The sequence below is a fragment of the Elgaria multicarinata genome, chromosome 8, assembly GCF_023053635.1.
Source record: "Elgaria multicarinata webbii isolate HBS135686 ecotype San Diego chromosome 8, rElgMul1.1.pri, whole genome shotgun sequence".
Classification (NCBI taxonomy): domain Eukaryota; kingdom Metazoa; phylum Chordata; class Lepidosauria; order Squamata; family Anguidae; genus Elgaria; species Elgaria multicarinata.
In genome coordinates, this window is record NC_086178.1 from 9,670,418 (window position 1) to 9,690,882 (window position 20,465).

The 20,465-nt window shown below is 43.6% G+C and overlaps 1 protein-coding gene and 1 pseudogene across 1 annotated transcript in view; both read left to right on the top strand.

The window, feature by feature from the left end:
- The window catches only part of LOC134402394 (cytochrome P450 2J5-like), a 183,838-nt pseudogene that overhangs the window by 152,891 nt on the left and 10,482 nt on the right, over window positions 1–20,465 (top strand).
- Window positions 1–20,465, top strand: part of LOC134402404 (cytochrome P450 2J2-like) — a 48,793-nt gene that overhangs the window by 17,930 nt on the left and 10,398 nt on the right. Inside the window, exons 3-6 of the mRNA XM_063131833.1 lie at window positions 141–290; window positions 580–740; window positions 15,784–15,960; window positions 17,771–17,912. Of these exons, the coding sequence (XP_062987903.1) occupies window positions 141–290; window positions 580–740; window positions 15,784–15,960; window positions 17,771–17,912 (630 nt within the window). The remainder of the gene's footprint in view (window positions 1–140; window positions 291–579; window positions 741–15,783; window positions 15,961–17,770; window positions 17,913–20,465) is intronic.

Consider the following 20,465-nt stretch of genomic DNA (forward strand, 5'->3'; position numbering starts at 1 on the left):
TTAGGTGCTAAAAGATTGGGCCGCCTTTGGACGCACGGGCATGATCTCCAGCAGATGTTGACTTTTCTAGGCTGGCAACCTCACGATCTTAACATGCGTTGTGTGAATAACAATTTCTCATTGGTTTTTGATGGCTTCAGGTCTTATACTTTCAAACGGCCACACCTGGAAGCAGCAGAGAAAGTTTGGTGTAGTGACTCTGCGGAAGCTGGGACTGGGGAAGAAAGGCATGGAGCACCAAATAGAAGATGAGGCCCAGCAGCTGGTGGAGACTTTTGCACGTGCAAAGGGTATGTAATGCTAGGAAATGATGCCGAAATGTGTCCCAATGTGCAGAAATCTTTTTGTGCTCCATACTGGAAAGCAATTTCATTCACGTGATTTATTTATTTATTTATTTATTTTATTACATTTATATACCGCCCCACAGCCGAAGCTCTCTGGGCAGTTTACAACTTGATTTCTAATGCAAAAATACCTTGCCAAAAACCCCTATTTCCTCCTATGTACCACCATGAAATCCCACTCTGGGTATTAATAGGAGATGCTGGATTAATATTAATATGCCTTGATTTTCAGGGCAGCCACTTGACCCTTCCTTGCCCATCACCAATGCAGCCTCCAACGTGATTTGTGCTGTGACCTTTGGACACCGGTTTTCTCTTGAAGATGAAAAATTCCAGAAACTGATTGAAGCCCTTGAAGTTGGCTTTAAATTTGTAGCCGGCATCTTTAATATTGTGAGTAGGCTTTTTCTTTCTTTCTGACTCATACAGGTCTCCATCTTTGATCCCCGTCAAAAATACACACTTTGACAAAATGCACATGGGATGGAGGGGTGTCATGCATTTTTGCAATGGTGAATTTGCACTAACGTAAATTGATGCAAATTCTGGAAACAGGGGTGGGGGTGGGAATGATTCCATCAAGAAACCGATGATGGAATGAAAGGCACTTAAGAATCCATGAAACACTGACGTAATGGATTTTATTAGGGCTGTGATCCACTTCTCTTCGGTTTGGAGAAGCAGAAGCGGATCGGGCACTTCACCTCCATTACAGGCGGAGGAGAAGGTAGTCGGGGGGCTAGCGAAGCATTGCAAAGCGGAGTGGCCACAAGCGAATCACTCCTCTTTTTGCAAAGTGCTCCGCCAACCATTTTGGATATTTTTCTCATAGGATTGCATTGTGGGAAAGATTAACAAATAACTTTTTTGTTTTGAAACCCACATGCGTGAAACTCACTGTGCTTAGAGAGTGGTGCTTTGGGGTCATTTGTGGAGATGTTCAGCCTCATTCATCCTGCGGTTTGCTTACTAATAATTTGTTTAGAATCGCTTAAAGCAGGAGGGGGGGTAAAGGTTTTTTTAAGTGATGACAGGCAGATTCAACTCCTGGGTGGTATAAAAATGTAATAAATCATTTTTTATTATTGTTTACTAATGGCTTTGGGATCACAGTGCAGTCAATTAGGCATGTGCTCCACTCCGATTAGAAGCGGAGAATCAGAAGTGAATTGGCCTACTCCGCCTTGCCCAGAGGCGGAGTAGAAGCGGACCGGGGACCCGTAGAAGCACAGCAAAGAGAAGCACCCATAGGAGAAGCGCTTCTCTTTCCGCGGACTGATCCGATCGCCATTTGGAAAAATTTCGCCCATAGGATTGCATTGCGGAAAAGAATAGGGGACAACTGTGTTGCTTTTTAAGATATCTTTCTGAAACGTCTTGGGCTTAGAGAGTCATGGCTGGGGGTCATTTTGAGCCTACTCTCAGCTCTCTGCGTGCTGTGGTTCGCTTGCTAGATTTTTTTTTAAAAAAAAAATGGGGTAAAACAGTGGGAAAAAGGTACCTTTTCAATTGCTGAGGGGCAGAGTCAACTCCCGGTCATGATCACATGATCCCAAAGTTGTAGGAGGGGATAGGCAAAACGGGTAACTTTGGATTCTGGGAAACTTCTCTTTCTACTCTGAATGGATTTTTCCCAGTGTTTTTTTAAAACAGTAGCTCCACCAAATGCACAAATACAACTTGAAATCATATACTAACAGATAGGAAACACAGCACTGCTACCTACCCTAACTTTGGGGAACAACTGAATAGATGTGGTGCAAGGGGATGAGGTCCCCTAGGGCATGTGGACATGCCCAGTGCACACTCTCCTATCTTTGGAGGGCCATCAGAGCACTCCAAAGGCTAACCCGTGGACAGAGAGTGAAGCTAATGCCTGTCATGAGTTGAAGTGAGAGTTTGCTTCTTAAAGACTGTTCCCTATACAGGGACAGTCAATTGGCAATGATGCTTTGCTTTCCCCTCCCCCTGGGCACGTCCACTCCCCTCTTACTGGTAAAAGACAGATATAGCCTTTTAAAAAAAGTTCTTCTTGTTGTTTATTCAGCAACACTGCTGCTTTTAATTCCACCCCTCCTTTGTTTATTTATTTATTTATTTATTCCATTTTATATGCATTACTGGCTTATCCTTGGCTCACTTCCTTATGCCCCCAGAAATGTCTGCTGCCTGCCTGCCTTCCCTCCCTCCTCCCCTGCCCGCCTCGCAGGGATGTTGTGTGTGTCTGGCTTTGACTCAAGGGAGAAGTCCTTCTTGTGCTCAAGTTAGACTTTTGGAAGTTCCAAATCAATTTTTCAAGTGTGGAAGAAGATTCATAGGTTTATCTCTACTCCCCAATTCATGACATCTTGGGATTTCCTTTGAAATGGCTCCATTGAGCTGTCTGCGGGTTTAAGCCCCACCAAAAATCAGGGGATGATGGGATTGGCTTGAAACTTGGCATCCATGTGGACACATGGATAAGCTGTCATGGGACTGAACGTTGGGTTTCTGACATGCAAATTGACGTAGTTGTAGAATGGGACTTGATTTGGGGTGAGTTAAAAGATTTAAGCCCTGCCAAAAATCAGGGGATGATGGGATTGGCTTGGAACTTGTTCCTGAATGTGGATCGAGATGGCATCTGTGAGTGTGCCCACTTCCCTTTTTTTAATCTGTCAAAATGTCAGAGAACAGTCCATGTCTGCAAATGGGATTTCCGATTTTCAAAACTTCCCCTAACATCCAGGGATGATGGGATTGGCTTGAATCTTGGCGTCCATGTGGACACATGTATAAGCTGTCAAGGGACTGAACATCAGGTTTCTGACATGCAAATTGACATAGTTGTAGAATGGGACTTGATTTGGGGTGAGTTAAAAGGTTTAAGCCCCGCCAAAAATCAGGGGATGATGGGATTGCTTGTACCTTGGCGTACATGTGTATCCCTGGATAAGCTATCATGTTGGCGAGTTTGAGGTTTCTAACGTGCAAATTGGCGGAGCTATCGAAAGGGGTGTGAATGGGGTGCCCGATTTTCATAAATTCCCCCAAAATCAGGGGATGGTGGGATTGCCTTGAGTCTTGGCATCCATGTGTATACGTCCATGGGGTGTCATGGTGCCAAACTTGAGGTTTCTAACTTTAACAGAAAAAAAGTTGTATACTTTTTTAACTTTCAATGCAAGCCTATGTGGGGGAAAAGGAGCTCCGATCCGGATCCGGAGCTCTGCAGCGGAGCGGAGCGGACATAGGCGGAGCGGGGGCAGAGCGAAGTGGCCCGATCCACAAATCGCAGATCTGGAAGAGAAGCGGAGCGCGGGGTCCGTGCACACCCCTACAGTCAATCAACTCTGAAGCAAGGAAGACAAAGCTTTACTCTTATCCTCCTAGCTCCCTATTAGTTATAGGATGCAAAAGGCATCTCTCTGTGCTTTTCCCACCCCACAGGGCTGGTTTGCATACTGGCTTTGATGGCCTAGAAAGTGGAAACAATCCTTTGCTCACTTCCTTGTGCCCCCAGAAATGTCTGATGTATGCCCACCCTCCCGCCTCTTCCTGGGTGCTGTTGTTGTGGGGTTTGGGGATTGCTGCCTGGGACTTACTTCCCCATAGATCTATGTCTCTCTCTCTCTCTCTCTCTCTCTCTCTCTCTCTCTCTCTCTCTGTGTGTGTGTGTGTGTGTGTGTGTATGTGTGTGTGTGTGTAGCACCTCTCTGCCTGCCTCTCTGCCCTCCTGGTGCCTGGGTGATGTAGATGGGCTGTCTGGGTCAACCCCACAATCTGCCTGCATGCTTGCTCCCACTGCTGCAGGCTAGGGCATAGCCACCACCTGCTGCTGCCTCTCCTCTTCTGTGCCTGCCTCACAGGGATGGTTTGTGTGTGTTTTGCTTTGACTCAGGACATTAGTCCTTCCTGTGCTCACCCTGTTTAGACTTCTTGAAGTTCCAAGTAAATTTTTGAGTGTGGAAGAAGATTCATAAGGTTTATCTACTCCCCAATTCATGGCATGTTGGGATTTCCTTTGAAATGGCCATCAATAAGGAAAGCCCATTTAGCTGTCTGCAGCTTTATAAATCCCTGAGATACTGGGGTGTCGGATTTTCAACAACCCCCAAAAAGCAGGGAATGCTTGGATTTGCTTGAGGCTTGGCATGAATGTGTATACATGGATAAGCTGTCATGGTGCCTAATTTGAGGTTTCTAACGTGAAAACTGACAGAGTTCTAGCATGGGATTTGAATTGGGGTGAGTTAAAAGGTTAAAAAAATCACCAAAATTCAAGAGATGATGTGATTGGCTTGAAGATTCTATGAATGTGGATCTAGATGGCATCTGTAAGGGTGCCTATTTGCAAATTTGCATCTGTAAAACTGTTGGAGTAAATCCCACTTCTCAAAGTGGGGTGTCTGATTTTAAAAAAAAATCCCCCCAAAATTAGGGGATACTTGGATTTGCTTGAGTCTTGGCATGAATGTGTATATTAGGCATGTGCTCCGCTCCGATTAGAAGCGTAGAAGCAGGAGCGAATTGGCCTGCTCTGCCTTGCCCAGAGGCAGAATAGAAGCGGACCGCAGACCCCTAGAAGCAAGGCGAAGAGAAGCGGACATTTTCGGAGCGCTCCGGTTTCCGCGGTCCACTTCTATCGCCATCTTGAAACATTTCGCCCATAGGATTGCATTGCGGAAAAGAAAGGGGGATAACTGTGTTGTTTTTGATGCTATCTTTCTGAAAATTCTTGTGCTTAGACAGTCTTGGATGGGGGTCATTTTGAGCCTACTCTGAGCTCTCTGCGTGCTGCGGTTCACGTGCTATATTTTTTTAAAAAATCGTGTCAACAAACAGTGACAGCGCGGGTAAACCGGCGGTTTGGGGTGTTGTTGTTTTTTTAAGCGATGACAGGCACATTCAACTCCCAATCCTGATGAGAATTGATCACCTAATGAAGCATCCTCCAATCCCAGCGTTGGAGGGGGGACTAAGGCAGAGCCACCCTGAGACCTTTCTGCTTTGTGTCTCTTTGTGGGTTGGCGTTCGTGGAGAGAGGAGTTAGTTATAGGTGCTGCTGCTGTGTTTGGACTTTGGAGATAGATTAGGATTTAGCTTGGCGTGTGTGTGTGTGTGTTTGTTTGCTTCTTTCTGACTTTTAGCTTAGTTTGCTCTGTGTTTTTCCCTTACTTTGATTTAATATAAACATTATTTTTAAATTTTGGAGTGTGTGTTTGTTTGTTTGGTTGGTTGTCCCCCCCTCCCCTCTCTTAAAGCCTGACTGTGTTTCATCTTCCTTCTTCCTTCTATATACAAAAAAATACAAAAAAATACCAAAATATATATATATATATATTCTCTATTTCTTCTCTCTGTTACTTGGACTCTGTGTGTGACTGTGTTATTGTGTGAGTGTGCTGTGTGCACTGTTTGTGAAGTGCAACAGCCACAGATTGAGCATTTCAAATCCTGTTTGGGCAAAGCATACACACACTTCTTGTCCCATTTCCCTATATATAGTATATTCTTATACATATTATTATATTCTTATACATATTATTCTTATACATATTATTATTAGTATTAATATTTTATTCTTATACATATTATTAGTAGTATTAGTATATTCTTATAGATATCATTAGTAGTATTAGTATAATATCATCATGAGAAGAGGGAGCAGGCGCATGTCTGTGGCGGGGTGTGCTGAAAGCAGTGGTCAAGGCAAGGGTCAGGCTGGCACCAGTAAGCAGGCTGCCTCTCCTGCTGTGAAAATCAAACGGGCAACTCCTTGGCTGGCTGCTCCGCAACAGAAGCAGGAGAAGCAGCAGGCAGAGCCACTTTCTTCTGCAACTTCTGCCCGGCGTTCTCTTTTTGAGGGTGGGAATGGGAAAAGTGCCCCTTTGCAAGAGGCAGGTGGCAGCAGTGCCATTAGAGGAGGAGGAGGAGTATCCCCAACTCCTTCATTATTGTTTGAGCCCACGAGCCCGCTGATGGACCTGTCTCCAGACCTCCTAGACGAGGTCCTCAGCACAGTGGAGGGGGAGGAGGAGGCAGTAGTTCTCCAGGATGTGGGGGCTGAGGAGGAGCAGCAGCAGACCGAGGCTCTCTCCCCAGTCTCATCCCACACCTCTTCCGCTGCAATCCCTGTTTCTGTGGAAACACCAGAGAGCTCAGGCGGGCAATTGGTGTCACCATGGAAGCGAAAGACAAGTATACTGTGGGACCACTTTGAGGTGGGAGGGGATCCCCGCTTTGCTGTCTGTCGCCACTGCAAACTCACCCTAAGCAGGGGTTCATCTACAGGGCATTATGGAACCAACAGCATGAAGATGCATCTTCAGAGGCAGCACCAGGCGATCTTGATGGGGAAAGAGGCGGGCAAGGCGACTGGTTCCAGGGGAAAGCCGAAGGCTGCTGCTGGCACTGCCACTCTAAGCTCTCCATCTGCCGGGACTGACTCCTCCCCAATACTAGATCTATGACATGTCTCTCTGCCTGCCCCTCTGCTAGCCTGTCCTCCTCGGTGACCGACTCGCTGGGATGGTTTGCGTTTGCAATGCGTGACTAACTGCAGTGCTGGCTTAGAAACCAGCCATCCTTGCCTCACTTCCTTGTGCCCCCAGAAATGCCCGCAGCCTGCCTGCCTGCCTGCCTGCCTGCCTGTCCGCCTCTCCCGGGGTGCTGCTGTGGTGGGGCATCTGCCAGGACTGACTCCTCACCTGCTCTGCCTGCCTCTCTGCCCGCCTGGTGCCTGGGAGATGGGCTTTGCCGTTTGTGCCCAGCACCCTCCGGCATGCTTGCTTCCAGTCATCCTCTTCTGTGCCCCTCAATGCGTAACTGCTGGCTTAGAAAGAAACAACCAGCCATCTTTGCCTCACTTCCTCCTTGCGCCCGCTTACGGGTTGGTTTGCTATGCGTTAGTGCTCAAGCCATCCTTGTGGCACTACAATGCATGCTGCCTGCCTGCCTGTCTGCCGGCCTTCCCTCCCTTCTCCCCTCCCTTCTCCCCTTCCCACCTCGCAGGGATGGTGTCTTGCTTTGACTCAGGGGGGAAGTCCTTCCTGCGCTCACTTAGACTTTATCAAGTTCAATAATCCATTTTTCAAGTGTGGAAGAAGATTTAGGGTTATCTCATGGCATGTTGGGATTTCCTTTCAACTGGCCCCACTGAGCTGTCTGCATTGCAACTTTAAAATCCCTGAGATACTGGAGTGTCGGATTTTCAAAACTTCCCCAACATCAGGGGATGATGGGATTGGCTTGAAACTTGGCGTCCATGGGGACACATGGGTAAGCTGTCATAGGACCAAAGGATAGGTTTTGACGTGCAAATTGACGTAGTTGTAGAATGGGACTTAATTTGGGGTGAGTTAAAAGGTTTAAGCACCGCCAAAAATCAGGGGATGATGGGATTGCCTTGAGTCTGGGCGTCCCTGTGGACACATGAATAAGCTATCATGGTGCCGAGTTTGAGGTTTATAACATGCAAATTGACGTAGTTGTAGAATGGGACAATTTGGGGTGAGTTAAGCCCCGCCACAAATCAGGGGATGATGGGATTGCCTTCAGTCTGGGCATCCATGTGGACACATGGATTAGCTATCATGGTGGTGAGTTTGAGGTTTCTAACGTACAAATTGACGGAGCTATCGAAAGGGGTGTGAATGGGGTGCCTGATTTTCATAAATTCCCCAAAAATCAGGGGATGATGGGATTGCCTTGAAACTTGGCATCCATGTGGACACATCGATAAGCTATCCTGGTGCCAAGTTTGAGGTTTCTAACATGCAAATTGATGGAGCTATCGAAAGGGGTATGAATTAGGGTTATGGGTGGTGTGTTAGAGGTTAGAGCCCCACCAAAAATCAGGGGATGATGGGATTGCCTTGAGTCTGGGCATCCATGTGGACACATGGATAAGCTGTCATGGTGGTGAGTTTGAGGTTTGTAACGTGCACATTGACGGAGCTATCGAAAGGGGTGTGAATGGGGTGCCCGATTTTCAAAAATTCCCCAAAAATCAAGGGATGATGGGATTCGTTTGAAACTTGGCGTGCGTGTGTATACGTCCATGAGGTGTCATGGTGCCAAACTTGAGGTTTCTAACTTTGACAGAAAGAAAGTTGTATACTTTTTTAGCTTTCAATGCAACTCTATGGGGAAAAAAACGGAACTCCGATCCGGATCCGGAGCTCCGCAGCAGAGCGGAGCGGACATAGGCGGAGCGGGGGTGGAGTGGAGCGGCCCGCTCCACAAATTGCGGATCTGGAAGAGAAGCGGAGCGAGGGGTCCGTGCACACCCCTAGTGTATATATGGATAAGCTGTCATAGTGCTGATTTTTAGGTTTCTAATGTTAACAGAAAAAAAGTTACAGGCATTTGGATTTCAATGCAAGTCTAGGGGGGGAAACGAAGCTCCGATTAGGATCCGGAGCTCCACAGCGAAGGGAAGCGAACCACAGGTGAATCGATGCCAAGAGAAGCGGGCCTTATCTGGATTTTGCAAATCTGGAAGAGAAGTGGATCGGGGGATCCATGCACAGCCCTAGATTTTACAGAATTAGTGCAACCCTTAGTTTCTAATCTGCTTCATAGAATTCACTCTTCATCAAAAAAAGTTAAGGCTGCAGGAGCTATACTAGAATGACCAGATACAAAAGAGAGCAGGGCTCCTGTAGCTTTAACTGTTGTGAGGAAGAAGAATTTCACCAGGTTCTCCATATATACAAATAACACCTGCTGACATTCCCTTTTCAATGCAACAGTTAAACAGACAAGAGCCCTGTCCTCCTTTTCAAATGGGGAGCTTATGTAATATTGGAGGGGTGATCTAAACTGATTCAGCCTTCATTATGGGTACATTGAACCACTCCTTCCTGTTTTGCCTGTGGCATCCTATTCTGCAGAGGGGAGCTGGGATAGGAGGGAGGAAACCAGTTCCAATGTGGGGGAGCAGGTCACCCTTTTAGCAGCATCAATGGTTGGTGTTGTCTGCATTAGAGTTACGTTCTCTGGCAAACTGAGAGAGAAAAAAGATAGTGACCCTGTTCAGATGATACGGTAAGCAATAGTGGTAAAGGATTCTGACCAAAGCATTATGGCTTAACATGTCATGTGAGCCATGACTTAACATGTCATGTGATCCATTCCTAACCATGGTGGCTACATCACTACAGGTCAAATATGCTCACTAACCCTTTGCTGCAAAAGAGTAAGCTGCTAAGGTAAGCAGCCCCCTCCCCTATAAATATCAATGAACCATTTCAATTCTCCATCCAAGAATCTAGTGACAGTTCAAAGTTTATTGTATGAAGGCGATCACAAATATATCAAAGGAAAATAATTATACTTATATACAGTAATATAAATATTTCAAACAGTAGAAAATTATTACCATAACTAAAAATCTGGTCCCCGCTCAGCCCAACGGTTTGGGTGGGAAAACAGCCACTGGGTGTGGGAGGAGCAGGATAGGGCACTTCTCAGGGCTCAAAACGTGAGCCACGTGAGGTAGGGTGGGGCTGCAGCTATAAAAGGCCCACTCTGCCCAAGGCTCAGCCTCTTTCGATTTCGGCTCCCACCCTCCCACCATTCTTCTAGTATGGGATTAGCCAGTCGCTCCCTTTGGAGGGGGGGCTGAGTTGGATTTTTTTCTATTACATGGTTTTTGCCTACTTCATATTGAAGGTCTTATGTGGAAGGGTGAATAATTAGGTTAATTTGTGGCAGGAATTGACCATTTTAGATAGGGACGGTGAGCACTCTGGCACCTTCTGGCAATTGGCATATTCAGAGGACCTGCTCCTCTGGGGCTATGTGGCTCACGTGTCAGAATATGGTATGCCTTTGGAGATGCTCCTGTCTTCACCTACTCACTGTCATGATGGCAGTGGGTGGGGGGTGTCATAGGGCAGTCTCCCCACACTTACAAAGTGTCACATAAGCAAGGAGACGGATTTTCCGACTCCTTGGTTTTGGAGAGTGGCTCGTCTAAAACCAGGCAAGTGGCCTGAGATAAGGACTTAATTCCCTCACTTTCATGTGCAGATCCATGGAGGAATGAATCTATTGATTATAAATAAAGAGGACCTAGTTATCCCAAGCTCTTGTGTCCATGTCTTTATTCCATGCTTCCGCTTCCACTTGCAACTCAGCTTTCACTCAGCAGTCTGAATCTCCATGGCAGTTTATGGCAATTTTGTCTAGTTCTCTCGTCCTTTTTTTTTTTTGTAAATTTTTTATTTTCCAATACTTAAACATACATCAATACAATTAAAAGAAAAACAACATAATAATATACTCTGAGTAACATTTATATCATATATTCTCGCTTAATCTATTTAACATAATCATACTTAACATAAAAGTACACCCCCCCACCTCGGGATCCATGTTTCTCGCCTGCCCAAGGGTCTCTACTTCTCTTGCTCGGCTTCGTCCATTTTCTTCTGCTGCCCCTTATGCCTGGAACGCTCTTCCAGAACATTTGAGAACTACAAGTTCAACCGCAGCTTTTAAAGCTCAGCTAAAAACTTTTCTTTTTCCTAAAGCTTTTAAAACTTGATTTTGTTCTGACTTTATACTGTTAGTTTTACCCTACCCAGTGCCTGTTTACCCTACCCTGTGCCTGTTTGCATTCTCTTCCCCTCCTTATTGTTTTATTATGATTTTTTTTCTTAGAATGTAAGCCTATGCGGCAGGCTCTTGCTATTTACTGTTTTACTCTGTACAGCACCATGTACATTGATGGTGCTATATAAATAAATAAATTATTATTATTATTATTAATAATAATAATAATAATAATAATAATAATAATAATAATAATAATAATAAAATCTCATAGTTTCTTCTGCTGGCGGTTTCCCACTTCCCTTAGAAAACACAAATATTAGGAACTTTTTCCAAATTCCCTCAAAATCATTCATTTTTGCTATATCTCTTCTCACTTTAATATTACATGTCAGTTTATCATTAATAGCAATATCCCATACTTCTTTTATACCATTCTTCAATACAATAATCACCTTGAATCTTCCAGTTCCTAGCTAGAATTAACCTTGCTGCTGTCAGCAAATTCGTTATCAATTCCTTAATTTCTTTACTACATTTAAAATCTTCTTGCAGTGAGAGTAATGCAACTCTTGGTGTTTCTCCTATTTCCATTCCAACAATTTCTTCAAACTCTGAGAACACCATCTTCCACAACTTTTGCACATATTTACATTCCCACCACATATGTAAATATGTTCCTTTTTCACCACAACCTCTCCAACAATTTGCTGAATGCTGATTATTAATCTTATTTAATCTAACCGGGGTTAGGTACCACCTCCATATAATTTTATAATAATTCTCCTTTATTCTCACTGACATATTTCTCAACACTCTTTGTCTCCATAGTCCTTCCCAACTCTGCTGTCCTATCTGTATCTTCAGATCTGTCTCCCAAACCGATTTTCCTACACTATCCATCAAGCCTTTCTCAAGTAATATACTATATATTTGACTCATTAAACCTTTTGTCACTGTATTATCTCTCTTATCAATTTCTTTTTTATCAATTAATTTCTCAAACTTCTACATCTCTCTACACTCTCCATTTTCTCTTACCCAATTTTTAGTCCATTGTTCCAATTGCCAATAATTTAACCAAGTTAATTTTCTATCTTTTAGAACCTCTTCCATCTTTTCTCTTGTATTCATCCCTCTTAACTAGGGGTGTGCACGGACCCCCCGCTCCGCTTCACTTGCAGATCCGCCATTTTCCGGATCGGGCCGCTCCGCCCCGCCCCCACTCCGCCCACTTCCGCTCCGCTCCGCTCGGAGCTCCGGATCCGGATCCGGAGCTCCGTTTTCCCCCCCCATAGGCTTGCATTGAAAGCTAAAAAATTATACAACTTTTTTTCTGTTCAAGTTAGAAACCTCATGTTTGGCACCATGACACCTCATGGGGGTATACACACGCACGCCAAGTTTCAAAGCAATCCCATCATCCCCTGATTTTTGGGGAATTTTTGAAAATCGGGCACCCCATTCACACCCCTTTCCATAGCTCCGTCAATTTGCACGTTAGAAACCTCAAACTCGCCACCATGAAAGCTTATCCAGGGATACATACGCACGCCGAGACTCAAGGCAGTCCCATCATCCCCTGATTTTTGGGGAATTTATGAAAATCCAACACCCCTTTCCATAGCTCCGTCAATTTTGCACGTTAAAAAACCCCCTCAAACTCACCACCATGACAGCTTATCCAGGGATACATACGCCGCACGCCAAGACTCAAGGCAGTCCCATCATCCCCTGTTTTTTGGCGGGGCTTAAACCTGCAAAATTTGGAACTTCCAAAACTCCAAGTGAGCGCAGGAAGGACTTCTCCCCTGAGTCAAAGCCACACACACACAACATCCCTGCGAGGTGGGCAGGGGAGGAGGGAGGGAAGGCAGGCAGGCATGCAGCTGGCATTTCTGGGGGCATAAGGAAGTGAGCCAAGGATAAGCCAGTAATGCATATAAAATGGAATAAATCAATAAATAAACAAAGGAGGGGTGGAATTAAAAGCAGCAGTGTTGCTCAATAAACAGCAAGAAGATTTTTTTTAAAAAGGCTATATCTGTCTTTTACCAGCAATAGGGGGACGTGCCCGGGGGAGGGGGAAGCAGCTGCCAGTTCAACTCAAGACAGCCACCAACAGCTCTGAGATTAAGAAGTAAACGCTCACTTCAACTCATAACAGGCATCGCTCCACCACTAAAAAGTGAACATTCACTTCAACTCATGATAGGCATTGCTCCACCGTTTTACTCTCTTTGGAAGGCTCTAATGGCCTTCCAGTGCAGGAGAGAGTGGGGGCACGTCCACAATGAGATGCCCTAGGGGAGCTCATCCCCTTGCACCACATCTTTTCAGTTGTTCCCCAAAGTTAGGGTGGGGAGCAGTGCTGTGTTTCTATCTCTTATTCTTGGCTTAGTATATGATTTCAGGTTGTGTTTGTGCATTTGGTGGGGCTACTGTGTTAAAAAACACTGGGAAAAGCCCGTTCAGATGAAGAAAGAGAAGTTTCCCAGAATCCCAAGTTACCTGTTTTGCCTATGCCCTCCTCTAACTTTGGGATCATCATGACCGGGAGCTGACTCTGCCCCTCAGCCCTTTGAAAAAGGTATTTTTCCCGCCGATTTTTTAAAAACTTCTAGCGCGCGACCCGTACGACACAGAAAGTTGAGAGTAGTCTCAAAATGACCCCCATCCACGACTGTCTGTGCACAAGAATTTTCAGAACGATAGCTTAAACCCCCCCCAGTTATCCCCGATTCTTTCCCTCAATGCAATCCTATGGGCGAAAAGCCGAAAACGCCGTTTGAGCCGCGCGGTTGACCCGATTTTCAAAAAAAATAGCACGCGACCCACACGACGCAGAGAGGTGAGAGTGGTCTCAAAATGACCCCCATCCACGACTCTCTGAGCACAAGAATTTCCAGAACGATAGCTTCAAAAACAACCTAGTTATGCGTGATTATTTGCCACAATGCAATCCTATGGCGAAATGTTTTCAAGATGGCGACCGGAGCGCTCCGCCTGAACTAGGAGCTCCGAAAAATGGTCGCTTCTCTTCGCCTTGCTTCTAGGGGTCCGCGGTCCGCTCCTACTCCGCCTCTGGGTAAGGCGGAGCAGGCCAATCCGCTACTGCTTCTACGCTCCTAATCGGAGCGGATCACACCCCTAGTCTGTAGCCTCCAACCCTGTGAACACGCTCCACGTCATCTTCTCCAATTTCCAGGGTTGCGACCAGTTCTTTAAACCAGCGTGGCAAAATCTTTCTGAGGTCCTCCCCTTGCTTCTCCACAAAGTTACGAAGACGGACTGATGATCTCCTACTTTGATCCTCCAAGGAAATCAATCTCTTCTCATGGTCATTAAATTTTAACTCATGCTCTCCCTGAAGCTGTTTCATTTGCTTTCCCACCTGATCCACATCTGTTTTAAGAGACTTTATTTGCTTATCATTCTTAGCAATCTCTGCAGCTAATTGATCCACACGCTTATTTATTTTTTTAGCTTCTTCCTCATTTCCCCCAAAATAGCTTCTTTTATGCACTTCAATAAATCTCTCATTTCCGCAATCGTTGCAGGCTGTGAATCTGGCTCCATGCCAGCTTTCGCAGCCATTTCTGTCTCTTCTTGACTTTGTTCACTATCTCCATCAGAATCAGTTATTTTTTGGAGACACTAAGCGATGTTATTTGAAGGGTGCTTCCTTTGCCACTTCGGCTTCCCAATTTGTTTCTTTTTTGGTGGCATAAACTGGGTTTTATCTTTATTTTTTTACGGGCTATTCTCTTACTTTCACTTTCAAAAAAGCCAATTGCCGTTTTGCATCTGAACTAACAGGCGGGGGATTTATTGAAGTAGTTAAACAGTAATTACTGAAGTGGGGCTATCACCATCAATCACTCTCCTGATGCTGGCTTTCTTCCAACAAGCTTTTCATTCCAAAATAATGCGCTCTGTCAGAGAGAGTGCTCAGAGAGATCGGCTTCTCCAAGCCCCTGCTTTTCTATAGCATAATTGTCCAATTTCCCATACTGAAACCGTTCATTCTTCCCCCTCGCCTTTAGCCCAGAGCTTCCCAAACATTTCTTCGCCACTCTTAGCCCATTTACTTTAGATGATAAGATTATTTGGACTCACCGTCCAAGAGCAAAGAAATGCCCTACTGGTCCATCTTGTCGCTGGCTCCGCCCCTAGTTCTCTCTTCCTAATCTTTTTTGCTGCTGTAGCAAACAAAGCCTCTTTATGTGTTACATTGCTGTTGGTATCCCTCAGAAGAAAAAGAACTGTTTCTGCAAGAGCATTTCTGTATCCATGTGTTAACAAGGGTTTCAGGAATCTCTCTCTCAGGTCCCTAAACAGAGGACAAATTAACCTGTAGTGAACAATATCTTTCACTTGATGTTGGCCACAGATGCATACTCTGTATACAAATGGCACCTTGTGATAGCGTCCATCTAGAACTGCAAATGGCTTAACTTGGAATCTCAGTTCAATAAAAGCATTTCTTAGGGAAAGTGGACTCAGGTTGGAAACATAGCTGGCCCTGAAATGTTCTGTTTTCAAAAGAGGGAACCACTGGGAGAATTTAGAAGTTTTAATTAGTTGCAGATCCCTCCTAGAATCTATCCAAAATAGCCAATCCCTTAGTTGCTGCTTATACATATCAAGGACAGGCTTCCGCTCAGGAATGTAATAGCTATGCAGCAGCTTTTGGAGTATTCCCATCCAATAAGTGATTGTGGGTTTCAGAAGAAGATGCTAATTCCAGCTTTTCAATAAATGAGAATACAATTAATGTCAGACTTCAAGAATATTCCAGAGAATGATAGTGAAGTGCTAATCCAAAGGGGTTGGCTTGTGTTACCTAGCCTCCACCTTCATGATGTCAGGATTGTGCTTATTTTCCTTCTAGTTGTATGAAATGTTCCCATGGATCATGAAGCGTCTTCCAGGACCTCACAAAAAAGCCATTGCCGCCTTTGAATTGGTGCTTTCATTTGCAAGGGAGGAGACAGAGAAGCACAAGGAGCAACAGTGCTTTCATGAGCCACGGGATTTCATAGATTTCTATCTACTTCAGATGGAGAAAGTAAGTCTATACTGTACTTAAAAACTATTCATCCAAGTTCTATTTGTATCCATATTCCTCCTTTGAATATGACTCATGTAAAGTATAATTCCATTTCCTGTTATGGCTGGATAACAATATCTCACGAGTCACCAGTAAATTCTTCTGTGCCTCAGATAATCTTTTCATTCAGTTGTCCTCCCAAAAGTCACCCATTTTAAAATCAGGTACTACCTTGGGTTATAATCCATACACAAGTGCATCCACTGAAATATCTATAAGAAAAAGAAAAGCAGATATTTTCCTAACTCCCAAAATAATAGGTTTGCTGTTGCTGGGTGGAGACCTTTGTACCAAGTCTTTGCTTCTTTTCTAAAAAAATAACTCTGGATTAGGGCCCATTCCACACAAAAATACACATTGAGAAAACTGAAAAGATCAATCCTTTTAACCCTCCTGATTGTGTGAAGTGACTTCTTGATTATATTTTAATCCCACATTACTCCATGAAGTAATGCTTTGATAAAAAGCAGCATTTCATCTTGGTGCTGAAATAAAAGCAGTGTTTGCACCAGTTGAGTCTACAATGGGAGGGCATTCCACAACCCGGATGCCACAACAGAGAAGACCTTCTCCCATAACCCACCATGACGGATGCCTCACACTGCTGGGATGCAGAGGAAGGCTCCTCCGATAGATCTTAAATCTCCAGCAGGCCCTTCATGTGGAGTAGGCTTAAGATCACCCATGCATTCACTGAATTTTATATTTCTGCAGGAATTTGAACCCCTCACTCAACTATCTAAATCTAAGAATTTAGCCATTATGTCACAATGGTTTTGCTGTATACATGGGAAAGTATGAAAGAGCAATTAATCCAGATCAGCTGATTATGAAAGTAATCGCTAATATCGCAGCAGAGATTAAGCACTGCCACAGATACTCTGGCATGCTTAAATACCGATGGGAATATTGCTGCCTCCTTTTTGAAAGGAAGCTAGCACAAAAAAGACAAAACAGAACAAATGTATGCAGTTCCACATGCATACAAAGGCTAAACAAAAAAGGAGACCATTGCTTTCTTTAATCAAGGAAAGAAAACAGTTACTAAGAAGTATTGCTTGCTTGGGGGTTGCGAAACTTGGGGGCTATTCCATACACAGTTCGTTTATTTGAAAACTCTATACTGAGTGTGTCCTGGGCCACAACAGTTGTCACTGCTTTTATAAATCATTTTAAAGCAGTAGTGTAGATTCTGCCACAGTATGAAGGACACAGATACAGAAAAAATATATACATTAAAGAGCTCTCTTATACACACAGGCACAAATATACACATGCTCACACTCAAGAAAGAGATATTCAGTAGGACATAGCTAGACGGGGCGAAATCCCAAAGTGATCCTCGGGATTGTCCCTGTGCAGCCACATGATGCACAGGGGATCCCGGAATCAGGGAGAGATCATCCCTCCCTTGCCCCGGGATCTCGCTCTCCAATTTGGCCCCGGTATTTCCGTGGTCCCAGGCTGAGCCCGAGACTGTGGAATGTGTGGCTGGGCACTGTGGGTTGACCCAGCTCCGCATGATTCCTCGCAAGGAGCCGGGAACCATGCATGGGGCGCAGCGCTCCATCAGGGTAGGGTGGGGGGAGTGGGAAAAGTAATTTATGCACGTCACATGTAAACAGAGGAGGGATCTCACATTAAACAATGTGAGATCTTCCCTCCTCAGTCGTGGGCTAACCGATAGCATAATAATAAGCCCAATGTTGAGGAACAGCCTATAATTCATTCTAAATTCAATTTTACCTTTTCCCATTTTCAAAATCAGAGCAGGAATGACCCCAACTCTACCTATGATGAAGAGAACCTGGTTCATTGTATTCACGACTTCTTTATTGCGGGAACAGAGACAACTGCAACTTCTCTGAGATGGACACTTCTCCTCCTGACAAACCATCCAGATATCCAAGGTCAGAGAGATATGATCAAGGGACACTCTTGATCTCTATCATGTCATTCTTTGAAAGTTTTATTCCTATCAAATGATGCACTAAGATGAGGAAGCTTGTAAACAGCTGGGATTGTTCAGCTTGGGGAAAAAGGATGTTAAGGGGAGGCGTAATAGAGGTGTACAAAATTATGCATGGTGTGGAGAATATGTTCAGGGAGACATTTCTCTCCCTTTCTCAAAATACCAGAACCCAATGGAGTCATCCCATGAAGCTGATTGGTGGGAGATTCAGGACAAACGAAAGGAAGTACTTCTTCACTCAGGGCATAGTTAAATTACGGAATTCATGACAAGTTGTAGTAATGAGGCACAAAAAGGGTGATAACACTCAACCACAAAAATTCACTTAGAAATGTAAAATAGATGCAATGTATTAGAAATATATATATACAGTTTGTAATCTATCTACAGAACAACTTCTCATAGCTGGTACATATTCTTAAATCCCTTTAAAACAAATCCACCAGTGCAAAACCTCCACAATAACAATTAATAAAGAAAAACAGAAAAAGAAAAAATGACCAATGTTACCAGCACTGAAGTTCACAGTAGCATTTTATGTTTTTACAAAACTGCCTAAGAGCAATTTTTTTAAAATAAATAGTTCAGAAGTATATCACTCATGCACAAAGACAGGCTTATAGATGACATTCAAAAGGTGTCTATCAAACATTCGTAATTAAGCATCTAATAAATAGGGCATCTATTAAACATTCATGATAAGACATCCAATAATTTCATAATAAGGCATCTAATAAATAATTTCATAATAAGGTGTCTAATAAAACAGTTGTCTGGTACATATCCTGTTTTGAAAAATCTTCGTCAGTTGGATGCTGTAAACAATACAAAAATACCTCCCTCAGCATTGGTAACCAGTCACATATACTACATCCAATACAAAAAATCAGAATATATTGGCCTCATCAACTTGTTCATAAAGGGAGCCATGACTGTACATTTAGGGTGGAACCATCCAATATTGTCTATGGAAGAACATAGTAAAACTTGTAGTTATAATTATAAAATATCCCAAATCTAAATTGCTTATACAAAACTGTACAAAAGACTATCAAGGTTTACCACCATATCATTGAAAACGTGAAAATGATATGGTGGTAAGCCTTGATAGTCTTTTGTACAGTTTTGTACAACCAATTTAGGTTTAGGATATTTTATAATTATAACTACAAGTTTTGCTATGTTCTTCCATAGACAACGTTGGAGGGTTCCACCCTAAATGTACAGCCACGGTTCCCTTTATGAACAAGTTGGTGAGGCCAATATATTCTGATTTTTTGTATTGGATGTAGTGTATGACAACTCATGTGTCTGGTTACCAATGCTGAGAGAGGTATTTTTGTATCTTTTACAGCATCCAACTGACGAAGATTTTTCAAAACAGGATATGTACCAGACAACTGTTTTATTAGACGCCTTATTATGAAATTATTTATTAGACGCCTGATTATGAAATTATTGGATGTCTTATCATGAATGTTTAATAGATGCCCTATTTATTAGATGCTTCATTACAAATGTTTGATAGACACCTTTTGAATGTCATCTATAAGCCTGTCTTTGTGCATGAGTGATATACTTCTGAACTATTTATTAATTGTTATTGTGGAGGTTTTGCACTGGTGGATTTGTTTTAAAGGGATTTAAGAATATGTACCAGCTATGAGAAGTTGTTCTGTAGATTGATTACAAACTGTATATATGTTGTATGTATCACTTATATTTCTAGTATATTGCATCTATTTTACATTTCTAAGTGAGTTTTTGTGGTTGAGTATTATCACCCTTATTGTGCCTTGTTATTTTTAACCACAGCCTTCTATCTACTTTAAGTTGTAGTGATGGCCATGAATCTGGATGGCTTTAAAAAGGGGCAAGATAAATTCCTGGAGGACAAGGTTACTAGCCAGTATCCAAGGCAGTAAGCCCGTGTGCACTAATTGCTGTAGATCATGGGTGGGAGGGTGTTGTTGCATCATGACCCATTTTGTTGCTTCCTGGTCAATAGCTTGTTGGCCACTGTGTGAACAGACTTCTGGACTAGATGGACCCTCGGTCCAACCTAGCATCAACATCATCATCATCATCATCATCATCATCATCATCATCATCTATTTCTTACCCGCCTCTCCAATTGGATAGAGGTGGGGAACAACAGCAAGCATAAAATACATAAAATCCTGATTAAAAACATAGTATACGCTTTTTAAAAAACATCCTAACAGCATCCTAAAAGTATCTTAAATTCTACTGGATAGGCCTGCTGGTTATAATAATAATATCGCATGGCACTTCTTATGTTCTTAAAAATCACATTTACCTTTAAATTCGATTTTGCCCCCTAAATCAGGGGAGGGGAGGGACCATAGATCATTGGGACAGAGCACATGTTTTGCATGGAGAAGTTCCAAGGTTCAATCCCCGGCTTCTCCAGGTAGAGCGAAGAAAGAACCCTGCCTGAAATCCCAGAGAGTTGCTTCTAGTCAGTGTC